At 41.8% G+C, this 13,212-nt stretch overlaps 1 protein-coding gene and 1 non-coding gene across 2 annotated transcripts; both read right to left on the bottom strand.

Moving 5' to 3' along the window:
• Positions 1-338: 338 nt before the first annotated feature.
• Positions 339-11,525, bottom strand: EIF4G2 (eukaryotic translation initiation factor 4 gamma 2; the record flags this gene model as incomplete). The annotated part of the gene is made up of 22 exons (XM_040258376.1): positions 339-1,168; positions 2,120-2,241; positions 2,330-2,541; positions 2,702-2,906; positions 3,227-3,485; positions 3,565-3,780; positions 3,870-3,974; positions 4,138-4,263; positions 4,851-4,964; positions 5,338-5,498; positions 5,587-5,728; positions 6,001-6,099; positions 6,189-6,272; positions 6,429-6,539; positions 6,905-7,056; positions 7,347-7,413; positions 7,501-7,632; positions 8,309-8,411; positions 8,952-9,092; positions 9,694-9,759; positions 10,074-10,200; positions 11,513-11,525. Coding segments are annotated over 22 exons (2,823 nt in total), but the record flags the coding sequence as incomplete, so codon positions are not given.
• Positions 4,650-4,798, bottom strand: LOC120877182. Its single transcript, XR_005724302.1, has one exon. It is a non-coding gene; the product is annotated as a small nucleolar RNA SNORD97 (small nucleolar RNA).
• Positions 11,526-13,212: the final 1,687 nt, after the last annotated feature.

The following is a 13,212-nucleotide window of genomic DNA, read 5'->3' as shown; positions in this document are numbered from 1 at the left end:
GTGCTGAAGCATTGATGCTTTTGAACTGTGGTGTTGGAGAAAAAGGAAATCAGTCCTGAATATTCATTGGAAGGATTGATGCTGAAGCTGAAACTCCCAATACTTTGGCCACCTGATGCAAAGAAGGGACTCCTTGGAAAAGACCATGATGCTAGGAAAGACTGAAGACAGAGGGGACAGAGGATGAGATGGCTGGCTGGCATTACCCTCGATGGACATGAGTTTGAGCAAGCTCTGGGAGTTGGTAATGGACAGGAAAGCCTGGTGTGCTGCAGCCCACAAGGTCGCAGAGTTGGACATGACTGAGCAACTGAACTGACTTAAGTCACACAACTATATCAAGTATCACAATGTTTATTGATAGATACAAGTATATAAAATCAGGGCATGAACATGACTTGATAAATTAAGTAGACTTAATTTCAATACTATAATAAGAGGGACCAATTCAAATTCTCACCATTTGTTTCACACCCACAAAGACCACTTCAAGGGCATTTACGATCTCTCAAAACTGATCAGTTTTGTGCAAGTAAACCATGTTTCTTTTAAAAAGACTTGTGCACTTGCCCAGGCTCAAGGATATTAAAATCTAGCACATAAAGCCCATTACTAGAGGTAGAAATACAGGCAATATACTATTACGGCAACAACCATCAATTACAGTTAAGAATTTTTCTGTAACAACCAAATGGATAATCAAATATTGCAACAACTCAAGTATTACTGAGCAAAGTGCATTTCTACAGTATTCAGTGTTGCTATTCAGTTTTCTAACTTAAAACAGCCTATGATAACTGGCAGCAAAGAAGGTCCTTGCAATAGACTGCCTCTGCTTGAGAACTTATGATGTAATTATTGCATGCTGCTAATATACTATCTAAACATTAAAGATACTCCTAAAATATTTGATGGTAGACTATGATTAAGACATTACACTACAAAAAAACCTTATGCAGAAGGAAATCCTAACTGACGTGCTTCTGCTTTTAAATATTGTGAAAACATTACAGCGGAATGAATTTTCGCAGTGGTTAGGTCAAATGCAGTTACACCATAGCAACAGTATGTTTTGCACAATTTAAGGCTTTGGCTGGTTCTTTTAGTCGGCTTCTTCCTCTGATTCTTCTTCTTCAGCAGTTTCTAGCCAGGTTAGCCACTGATTCACCTGTAATTTGTAATTTAACAAAATAAGTAGTACTTAGAAAATACAGAATAGCAGTATTCCCAATCAACCAACCAACTGCCCCAAGAACCAAAGTTTTAGACAGTACCACACATCTTATAATTGCAAGCAGTGTTCAGAACCTAACATACAAGCTGTTTGGGGCTTCCCTGATGGCTCAGGGGTAAGAATTGCCTGTCAATGTAGAAGCAGATTTGATCCCTGGGTAGAGAAGATCTCCTCGGGGAGAAAATGGCAACCTGCTTCAATAATCCTGCCTGGAGAATTCCACGGCCAGAGGAGTCTGGTGGGCTATAGTCCATGGGGTCACAAAGAGACACAACTGAGCGATAAACAATTAATACAAGCTGTTTATGGCCAGTTAACACGGGTATCAATTCTTTGACACCACTCCCATCACACTTCAAAACTATTTTAATATGGGACAGTGGCTCATCCCAAACTTAAATGTTAGCAATGCTGGGGAGGGAGGAGGGGGACAAAGAAGATCCCAGAAGAGTAATTTCTAGTCCCATCCAGAACTTTAGGACCAGATTCCCCAAAGACAAGACTAAGGACAAACACTGTGATGGTGATCCTCCTGAAACTAGCTTAAGAACCTCAGGAGTAAAGACTACTACAGACTAGCATTTCTCAAAGCCTGGCCCCTGGGAAAAGTAGCACGAGAATCTCCTGAGTTGTATACCACACGCAGACCTAAGTCAGAATGTCTATAATCAGACCTGAAACCTCCTTTGAAAATTACTTTCCAGGTGATTGATGTATGCTGTGGAATCCCCTGACATTGTAAAAATTTTCCTCAGGGCTAGAATTCACTTTGTAAGTTAGAAAATCATGGTATGCAATATTACCAGGGCTATTTTGCTTATATTTAACTTTAAAAGCTTCATTTAAGTAATATCAATTAAGATGGAAAAAGCACAACAGATTTACCTGGAACAAAGCCTTGCCTTTCCCTGGAAACTCTTGGGTTATATCTTCTTTCCAAGCCAAGAAAGCTTCTTCTTCAATAATTTCCATGTCATAGAAGTGAACAAAAAAGCGGAGTAACATGCCTAGAAGACAAAATGTAACCCCATTACTTAGTGTGTTTAACTACTGCCCGTCCATCTGTCGTTAATTATGATGCTAGTCCTCTCTCACCTTTTGGGAAGTTGCTGTTGTAGCAGTGCACCTGAAGAGCATAGAGGGCACTAACTTGTAGATCAACATGATCATGAAGGAATTTCTGCATTACTGGCTTGAAGGAAAGAAGCAGTTGTTTTTCCTGCTCTAACTGTTCTTTGGAAGGAGCAGAGGAAGAATCTGTTTCATCACTGGGTGGGTTTACTTCACTAGAAATGTACTGTAAGAAGCTGCACAGAAAAAGATCTTGTTACAACCTCCAAATGAAAAATTTCCAATTCAAGAAACAAATAATTCTCAATCCCTTGCCTTGTAGACTTACTTTCTAGTAAACTAAACACAGGCTAATTCTGTTTTCAATGTAGAAAAGCACAACTCTTGTTATCTTACCTAGTCATTAAGATGTTCACAAATCCTTTATCTACATGAAGTTTGGGAGAGATGTTATCTTTAATCCATTTATATATGGTCTGAGGGGATGGATCCAACTTTATTTGCTTTAACAGTTCCTTCTCCAGTTTGAGAAGTGGGAATAAGAAACTCAGTCCCTTTCCTTCCAAGATCTCCAGCATGCGGTCCTTATTTTGATCAATTTCTGAAGAGACAAAGCCATTCCCATCATCAGGTAGTTCATTTTTACTCAGTTGGTCTCTTAGAACTGCTTTGCAAACAATTTCCCAAACACACAAGATTTATGTAAAATAATGAAACAACTGAGCAAAGGAAACTTGGTATTTGGACCAAATGAAAATAGTTACATCATAATAACTTTTTTATAAAGGTGAAGTCTATCTGTGGTAATGCTTATTGTTATCCAGACAGGATAATCACACTGACCTATATAATAAATTCACTCAAAGTACTAAGGACTTTTAGATCTAGTATTAAAAACAAAAACCCCCAGCATTCTCTTACCTGGGAGCATTTTCTGCATATTGACCTTGCTCTGTTGGAAAAGCTCTGTTAACCATTCTCGATCTTGTAATTTAGCTAATTGCTGAAGACAAAGTAAGAAAAGAGGAAAATGGGTGCCACTTTCCAGTGGTTGAGCTAGTTCCGAAATGCTCACCAGCTCTGAAATGACAGCACGAGCTGCAAACTGTGCTAAATACGATTTCACCAAGGGGATGTCAACCTCCAGTTTGGGGCACTGGTCCAATACATTCAGGAAAGCCTGAAAGGAATATAGTACACAGTCAGTTCATAGTCAATTCAAATTTGAAGAGTTCTTACAGAATCAGAAAGTGTTCTACCTGCATGAAGTTGTCACTTGTGGCTATCCCTTCCTGTTTGAGTAAACTGATCAAAGAACTTGCTTTTTCTTTATCTTCATCACTTCTATCCAGTGACAGAATGATTACTTTGCTTAACATCTCAGGAAGGAAGTGTTTAGGAGCTCTCATCTCTCTTACACCATTGACAGCTTCATTTGCATTCCCACTATTCAGGTATTCAGTTACAACAGTTTCCTGAAAAGAACGAAATCCAAGTATCTTTAGTTTTCCTGCCTCAAATACAGCCCCCCATAAGCTAAACGATGAGATTGTCTGAAACTCACTGTTAGTTTAAGCAGTTCTTCCTTTGACGGAGGTGGCTTTTTACTGGTCTTGGCAGGCTTTTCCTGGATAAGTGGTGGATTAGTTTTGAGACCAAGCTGAGGTGTCTACAAGAACAGCAAAATGATTAAGTATAAATGTTTAATAACTTTTTAATCATTAAAAACAAAAGTGCTTATGAAGTTGAGAACAAACATTAAAAAGCATTCTTCAGACATCTTCAAAAGGTACTGGAACGATTGAAAATGTCATACTACATACATCCCATACCTGTCCCAGAGGTGGCGTTTGAGTGCGTGGTGGCTGTGCACTAGGAGGAATCATAGTTATTTGGGGCTGAAGCTTTGGCACTTGATTTTTATTCATTAGGAAAGACTGAGCAGGCCTCAAGCTAATCTAGAATCGAAAACAAAGCAAAACAGATACCCAAGTTAACAAGCAGCGAACTAACATTAATTGCAACCCTCTAAAGTTAACTCAGCATATACAAACATGATGGAACCTATGGCAGAAATCTAAGTCAAATAACTAAAAATGTTACTGTTATGATATTTAATTTATAGCAAGAGAACTAAACATCTGATCCAGACAAAAATACAACATGGCTTATAAATCTTTTATTTATATCACAACTCTCCAAGGATTAGCATCACTAAAACATGAAAATAAAAACCAGAAAATTTAGAGCTTAAAAAACGTTTTACTTTATCCCGAGTCATTCTATTTGCAGGGAAGTCACAATCAAAATCTTGCCAACCATTTTCCTTACTCTAACTGAAGACTTGCCCTCATATCTCATAATCTTCGCTCATAGGACGCTGGACATTTAAAGAAAGAAAAAGTAGTACAGAAAAGAGAGAAAGAAGGTAAAGATAAAAGAATTCCAGCATTAAGTCCTCTTAATGCGTCTTTTTTTATAATCATCGGGCAAGAGATTTCGGAATTGACATACTACGGTATATAAATAACATAGGCAAATGTACCTCATCTGCATTAAGCTGTCCTTTCTTAGAAAACCGAGGTGGCATATCCTTCGACTGTCCTTGCAGCTGGGATAAGAGTCCCTGACTCTGGTTATGGTAGAGCTGGCTTAGCCCCTATTTCAGAAAGAGAGAAATAAAAGTCTAGATAAAAAGGGGTCCACACATTATGGTAATCAAGTACCAAAGTGATGAGGCCAAGCCACAAGAAAGCTTAACTGTATTTGCCCAGAGAAAGTAAAAGATGAAACAGAAGAATAAAATTCTAACCTAACTGTCAAATAAAGTAATGTGATTTTACTAATACTTTACTAATCTTAATAATAATCATTTCACCCAGTTTGAAATAACTGTCACAGATATAAATTTGGTTTAGAAAAACGTTTTTAGGTTTTCTAAACCTAAAACATTTACACTAAAAAAAAATTTAATCATATGTATTCCAAAACGTAATTACTTGTTGCCTAAATATCCTTAAATGTATTCTTACCTGGCTTTTCATAAACTTGCCTCCCATCTCCCCAAACTGCGACTGTGTGGGAGGCATGATGTGTCCCCCATGGCCATTGAAGAGCTGATTTGAACGATGGCGCCCCATGGTGGGTGAAAATCTATCCTGGATAACTCCTGGACCAGTACCAATTCCGCTTCCTTAAAATATAGACACGAAGAACTCTTTACTATTAAAACTGTTAAACTCATTATTTAATGCAACCAAACCATCTGTTGTTCAAATCACCTGGCATTTGTCCAAACATATCAGCAAGTCCTCCAAGTGGGTCCCTATCCATTTTCATCCTGGGTGGCATAAACGGTCCCTCCAGAAAGAAGTCACTTCTCATCCCTTGAGCCATAGGAGCAGGAATAAACACTCCTAGATCCTTCAGAAATAAAGTGAGTAAACACTTTTAGACACTATTTTATATAAAGTGAAAATTCTTACAGCAGGAAAATCAGAAATACTTCTCTGGATAAGAATGCCATTGATGTATTCTCTATAAACAACTTGTTCTCAAAACAGAATACAGACAGCAAAAACATTAAGCTCTATTGGTAAGACAAGACAGTCTCAAATAAAGATGTTTTAACAGGGTTTTTGTGCCATTATAAACACAACACCCACTTAATGATTATAAAGCAAAGCAAAACTTACTTTTACTGCATCTTGACGGATTTGATTGATCGTCTTTGGTCCATTGTCAAGAAAAGCTTTGCGAGGAACCCAATGGTGTTCTCGCAACTCTACGGTATCCTTTAATATAAGAAGTTTTTAATAAATATTATTTCAATACTCCTAAACGAAAGTCAGCTTACCAACACACCTAAAGAAAACAGTTTTACCTGCAGCAGGAAACGAATCCTCGCCGGCAATTCCTTACTTAACATCAAGGAGCACATTCGGGCAAAGTACTGATCCATTAAGGACTAAAAGAGAAAAATAAAAACATGTACTGCTTAAGACTTCTAGATATCATCAAAGTTAATGACTAGAGGCAATCCTCTGTATCACCAAATAAGCTGTTTGATTTTAATACAATTATGACAGGCTATTTACACTATTTCTGTCAGCAACACACATACCTTGGCTCGTTCATGGTCTAATCTAGGCCCCACTGTCCTCATTATCTGACAGAGGCACTCCAAATCCTCTCCCATATCTTTGAGTTGGACTCTCTTCTTTTTTTCCAAAAGCTACCAAAAGAAATAAATGCCATGTTGTTTACAAATTTTTCTTGGTTTAGATGTAGCACTTTCCCATAAGTTTCCATTAACACATACAGTTCCTAGGGTCTAGCATACTATTCTTATCTGGTTTCTGTTCAAGAAATTTCTCCAAATTGAGCAATTTAAACCTAAGTAGGGAATCAGTTCTATCCCTATCTTGCAAGATATACTGCATACTTCCATATTTACAACATTTAAATAGCAGTTTTGCCAGCAATCTAAAATATTTAACTAGCACACCAACTCTCAGATGGCAAAATTGTAATTTACTATCTCCCAAAAATGATGTACATGGTGATTAACGAAAGCTTAAATTCACAACCATTACTTACTGTTTTGATGCACTTATGAAGGATAGATTCATGAATAAGATCAAGCTTTCCAAGTTCTCCAATGAATTTGATGTTCCCCAACATCTTGATCTTGGCAATAGCTCTCTGTTCCTCCTCCTCAGGGAGGAGGGGATTTTCACGCTTATCATAGACTAAAAAGAAGAATAAAAGTAACATTCAGAATTAAGTTGAACATATGCAGTACTGTGTATTAGTCGCTCTGTCATGTCCTCTTCTTTGCGATTGCAGACCGTAGCCCACCAGGCTCCTCTGTCCATGGGATTCTCTAGGCAAGAATACTAGAGTGGGTTGCCAGTCCTTTCTCCAGGGGATCTTCCCAACCCAGGAATCAAACCCAGGTCTTCTGCATTGCAGACAGATTCTTTACCATCTGAGCCAACAGGGAAGCCCTACACAGTACTACTAAGTATTAAATTCTCACCATCAACATTTCTGGTTCGGTTTTCAAATTCATCTTGTAATTTGGAAATTAGGAGGCGTCTGAATGTCTGTAAGAAACAAAAGACATTTGTCAGGGTTTTATAATAAAACCTTCCAAATCAACTTAAAATAAGCAAGCACACACGCCCACTTACTGTGCTTTGCTTCTGTCCTGGTTGACCCTCTGCTGCTGGGCCATCAAAGTTTGGTGCATCTTCTGCCAATCGCAGACATAGCTGAGCATACAGTGAGCTATACTTTGGCTCTTCTAGGGCTTTGTCCACAATCTACAGAAAACATGCCATTAAAAAAAAATTAAATATGACAACTTTTGAAAAAACCTTTCTTTATAACTTAATACTTCCTTGCAGTCTTAAGGATCTTGAATCGCACAACAAACTTCTGACAAATTCCCTATACAAATGCTTCACTGGTAACCTGGAAATAAACACATCTCTTTTGTAAGGCTTCTTACTTGAACTTAAGATGAGGTATGTAAAGTGCCCAGCACACAGGCTGGAAAAATGTAAGCACTTAAATGTTAGCTATTACAGAGTACCAAAAAAGTCTAATTACACATATCTCATAGTAGTAAAACCCTCTCCCCTTTGAGGAGTTGAAATTACCTTGGAAAAATGGAATCACCATAAAACTAACTTACTTCCAAAATGTGCCATTTTTCACAAAAGGAAAAACAAAGCAACCCCCAGTCCCCAAGAGCCTGATAATCCAATTAACCCAAGCACAGTATATACCATTTCAAATTGACCTCTTAAGTCTGATACCATCAAAAGTAATTAAAAAAAAAGTATTCAAATATACATACACTTCACTCACACCTCAGTTTTAGAAGCAACAACGAAGTGTATAAAAACAAAAGCAAACAACAAAAAACCACTCAAAACCCAACCTGGGTTCTAAGTATTTTCCTCCTCCTTTCAGTTAAACCAACATTTAACTTACCAGCAGTATGACCCCTTTAAGGATGAGTTTAGACTCTACACCCACATTGAGGAGCTCAAGGCATAGCTTGTCAAACTTCTCAGGAGTAAGCTTATTTAATATGCTATGAAAAAGGAATAAGACTAGGTATCAGCAACATACAAAATTACTGAGTTAAAAAACAGCCTTTAAATTATGCTTTTTCCCTTTCATCACTTTCCCCTTTAACATCAAGACATTTTTCTTACCCATCTAACCAAAGCGATGTTGAAATAAACCTATTTAAGAACACCTATCTAACTGGTGGGGGTTCCCAGCTACTGGACAAGAAAATCTCATTCTCAAAACCCAGATCAAGAGCCTCCCTCCTTAATATCAAGGCTAGATACAGGAGCTAAACTGTTATATTTTGCCATCACTGGCTTACACACCAGGTACAGAATATGTCAGCACAATAGGCTTCTGCATTTTAATCTAATGACCAAAAGCAACTAACTGAGCCCCAGACAGTGTATGTGCTGATTTTCAGCCTAAAACTGTCAACATTGGCATTTCACTTAAGAGTTATGAACACTGCCTTCAAGTAATATAGCATACACACAAGAGAAGCAGTTAATCCAGTCTCCCCTCCTTTTAAAAGACAAAACAGACCTAATAAACTTACCCTCTTACTTTCCTGAAGATTGCATCATGTCGTTCTTTTTCATTTGCGGAGTTGTTTGCTGCGGAGTTGTCATCTCGTCTAGTGCTTCGTGCAGGAATCCATTTCTGAGCGTTTTGCCCTGGGGTTTTCCCCAGGAACTCGCTAGTAAAAATTATTAAGAGAATTAAAATAAGACAACTTAAGCACAGCATCCAGTCACACATCAAGTATCATACAGATCAAAAATCCTTCTAAATAGAAAAAACAGTTTAGGTTTTCTCAACTCCCTTACGACTAAGCAACTCTTATTTAGTGCATCAGAATAACCTGAAGAATTTGTTAAAGGAAGTCCCAGGCCCAGCCCAGTCTCTGCTGTAGTGGCTCAGCGGTAAGGCCTGATTAATGATGCCAGTGATCCTGGTCCAGGATCCAGAGTGAAAATCAACATTTTCTAATGTCTCATGACCATGTTATACACTTCCAGATTTATTACTGTAATTTCATATGAACATTTCAAGAAATAACATCAGTGAAAATAATCCAGAGTAAGAGACTAAAAGAGCAGTTTGAGAGCCTCAACTCTTATTAGAAGATTTGGCTAAAGAGTAATCAAGAACTGATACTCTATATTTAGACTATGTAGCAGAAATCAAGCCCATTAAGATTAGGATTGCTGATGTCCTATTAACTATATGTTGTAATGTTAGAAAAACCATTAACCTCAGTCTGTTATATAAGTCACTCTTTTCACTGTTTACTATACCTGTTGCCAGCAGTCTTGGGATAGTGCTGAGGTGCACCCCTACTTCCTCCTCCGCCCGAAGAAGCACTATTTAAAAGAAAAGCTTCTTTTAACAAAAAGTTCACCCCAAGTATGTTTCACTCAAAACAGATATAGGATCTCTTTAATTATTCTGCATTACAGTAAGTACATCACAGATGAAGACTAAACTTAGGCCCAATGGAAAGCCAAGTAACTACATTTATTCTTCATATAGCACACAGGAAACAGTGGAAATTTAAGGGCTTTAAAGAAATGTACATGCACATTATAAATTAATCCTGCAGCACAATCAAGCCAGAACTATTTGGTGTGGTTATTCTTTCGGTCCTAATAATTGCCAAAACAAAATCTACACATACCTGAAACGAGAAGCACCCCCTTCTGCGATCGCACTCTCCACTTTGGCGGCTTGACAACGAAGAATCTTCAAAAGAATAATATTAATGGATGGGGTGGGGAGGGAAGAGGATGGGAGAAATGAAAAACCTAGAATGAGAAAGAATACCAAAATTAGTCACCGCTAACATACAAATCTGTAAATCCTCCTTCAGTTACAATGTATTTCAGCCTGCAGTTGATTGAAGGTAAGGTCTCCTAAGATTAAAATAAAACGTACTCAAAACACAAATCAACAGTAAAATTTTGTTGGCCACTTGGAAATTCACGTGTGTTCAAGGACGCAGTTAAGTGCCTACATAGAGACAGAATCAATCTCTGAAAAAGCCACTTTCTGCCTCCTTTACAGCTGAGTACGGAGATCAATTGTGGAAAAATCTGTTAGCAAACGGGCACACCATGTGAAAACATTGTAATAGATTTTACTGCCTCAACGACGAGCAACACTGAGTAAGAGGGCTTTTCCCACTGTCCACTGGGCGCAGTGGGCCTGAGGGGAGACCTGAGTCGCACAGCGGCTGACATCAGGCAGGCGGAAGACCAGGGCCACAACATGGCAGCAGGAACCTCCGCCCCATTTCCCCCTTCCTGGGAACAAAAGAGCAGTGGATTCCTCCCACCCAGGCCCGAGTTAGGGAAGTGCTTCCGACAGCCTCCTACCGAAGCTGCCGGTGGCAAACCTCGGGGAGGAGCGGAGGCCGCCCCCGCGGCTAGGCGCCCGGCTCTTTGTTCTCGGGCAGAAAGGCGGCCTCCTTCCCACCCGCCGCCGCCTCCAGCGGCCCCCTCCCACCCATAAATCCCCGAGGGACTGACAGCCGCCTCGCCGCTCCCTGCCCAATCGACAAAACCTCAGAAACCCTCATTTCCACCCTCTTCTCCCGTCGCAGGCGGGGCTCGCCGGGCAGGCCCTCTGCTCTCCCACCAAGGGCAGCCCCACCGCTCCCCGCCGGCCCCGGCTCCACACACTTCCTCCCCGCCGGGAGGCCGGGCTCCGGGACTCCTGCGGCTCGGCTGGTCCCGCGCCAACGGCCGGGCCCCCCGCCCCCGCCGGCCCGCGTCCGTCCCCGCCGCGCGCGCCGCCCGGCCACGCTCTCTCCACGTCCGAGCACACCCGCGCCTTGGCCCGGCCCGGGCCCCGCGGAGGACGGTCCCCGACAGCCACGAAGACGGCCGTAGACCGCCAGGGCTGCCGACTTCCTCCTACTCCGTCAGCGACGGGAAGGGAGATCAAAGATGAGGAATTTTCAGGTGCCAGAAGCCCGGAGGAAACGCTAAAAAAGGGTCGCCCCGCCCGGCTCCGCCTGTGGCCGCCATTTTGTACTGCTCAGGAAGAAGCGGCCAGGGACGGCGGCCATTTTAGAGCGCTCCACTCGGCGGCAGCGCCGGCGGCAGCTCCACTCACCTTCACCGAGAACTCAGCAGCTGCTGCCGCAGCTGCCTCCTCAGGATCCGGTCGTCGGGGACGGGGAAGGGAGAGGGAAGGGGAACGGAAAACAAAAAAGGGGGAGGGAAGGGGGAGGAAGGAGTCGGAACCGGCTTGAAACAGCTCAGAAGAGTCGCTGCTGCAGCCACAACCCGATACTCGCCGCCACCTCCATAGAGCTCCGACTCGCTGCTGGCGCTGAGGCGTGTCTGAAGCCGAACTTATCACTCTAGGGCAGCCGAACCCACCAGAGCCGCCCCGAATGGCTCCTTCGCCACCCAATCGGTGGCTTGGCTTCTGTCTACCGCCAATCGGCGCAGGGCGACGGGGAGGAGCCACAGGGCCAAGCTCGGTTGCGGTGCAGCCCCGCCGCAGTGCGCAAAGCCATATTCGCGAAGGCTCTGAGACCAAGCCAGTGGCGTAAGGGGAACTGGGGACAGTCGAGATGCGGCTCGCTTGCGTAAACTCGTAGAATCCTCTGAGTCTGCGTTGGTGTGGCTGCCTCGTCTTCCTCCTCCTGTCTCTTTGTTCCCGGGGTCCGTATCCCGTGTTCGAGATATGCAGTGCTCAGCTCCTCCACCTCGTTTTCTCACTGGGAATGTGGGAAGGAAACTCGCTCTTCCACCCGGCCCGATTCCCGTCCTTGGCGTGTGCGAGCACTGATTTTCCTGGCGCCCCGGGGAAGCCGAGATTGCCCCTTGCAGGCTGAGCCTCCCTGGGACTGGCCTGCAGTGCTAAGGCCTGGCGCCCCTGGGGCGCAGCGCCGGGAATCTTTGGTCTTCAGGTGCTCGGCTTCGCCTTTGGGTCGGGAAGCTCTGAGTGCATGGTTCAGGAGACTGGACGGTGCACCTCAGTGCGTTAAGAAAGCTTTATTCAGCTCCCTATTTATTCCATCCCCTACTGAGTGAATGAGAAAAGGATGAAAGGAAGGGGTTTATCGTCTTCGTACCTCACTGTGGAGAAAGCTTTTCCCAAAGGAATGTCCGTCCAACAGTCACGGAAGAAGACCCAGAATATACCAGAATTCTTTAGAAGTAGTGTTTGCGGAGCGCAGGCGTCTGGAGGATTTTAATTGCCAGCTCCTGATTTGTTTCTTAAAGCACGTTGAAGACTGTATTTTCCATTTTATATAAGGTCCACTCTAACAAATAGGATTAGGCTTTTCAAAGGCGCCAGGCTGAACTATTTATACTTCTCAGCTAATGTTTTAAGGGAGAGGAAGGGTAAAATGAAGTGTTCCATCGTATGCGACATTTTAGCTCTACAAAAATGGAGTCATGTTTCCATATACTTAAACAACAGAAATGCCCCCATTTTCATTTTGAATTTTGTTCTTGACACAATGTGTAATCTAAAGAGAGAAACCATATATATATATATATATATTTGTTGTTGTTTTTTTAACATGGATAACCTTTAAAGAAAGTCCAATAAAGTCCAGGATTTTCAAGGTTTCCAACATGTTTGACGTGTGAAAACAGCTTTTGGGGTTGAAAGTACCTAGTCCTTCATATGATTTTCAAGAGAGGTGTCTGTTTTTCGTAGGACCAATATGGAAGGGTGTGGTGGGGCCCTGAACGTTTGTAACATCTTTAGATCTTTGCCATATATTATTAGGCTGATCATTCCCCTTCATATTTTTCTAAAGTTATTTTGCTATTAAGCCAATTTCACTTGAA

The sequence above is a fragment of the Oryx dammah genome, unplaced genomic scaffold, assembly GCF_014754425.2.
Source record: "Oryx dammah isolate SB20612 unplaced genomic scaffold, SCBI_Odam_1.1 HiC_scaffold_17, whole genome shotgun sequence".
Lineage (NCBI taxonomy): Eukaryota > Metazoa > Chordata > Mammalia > Artiodactyla > Bovidae > Oryx > Oryx dammah.
Note: the sequence above shows the minus strand (reverse complement) of the source record. Positions and strands in the feature narration are given on the sequence as shown.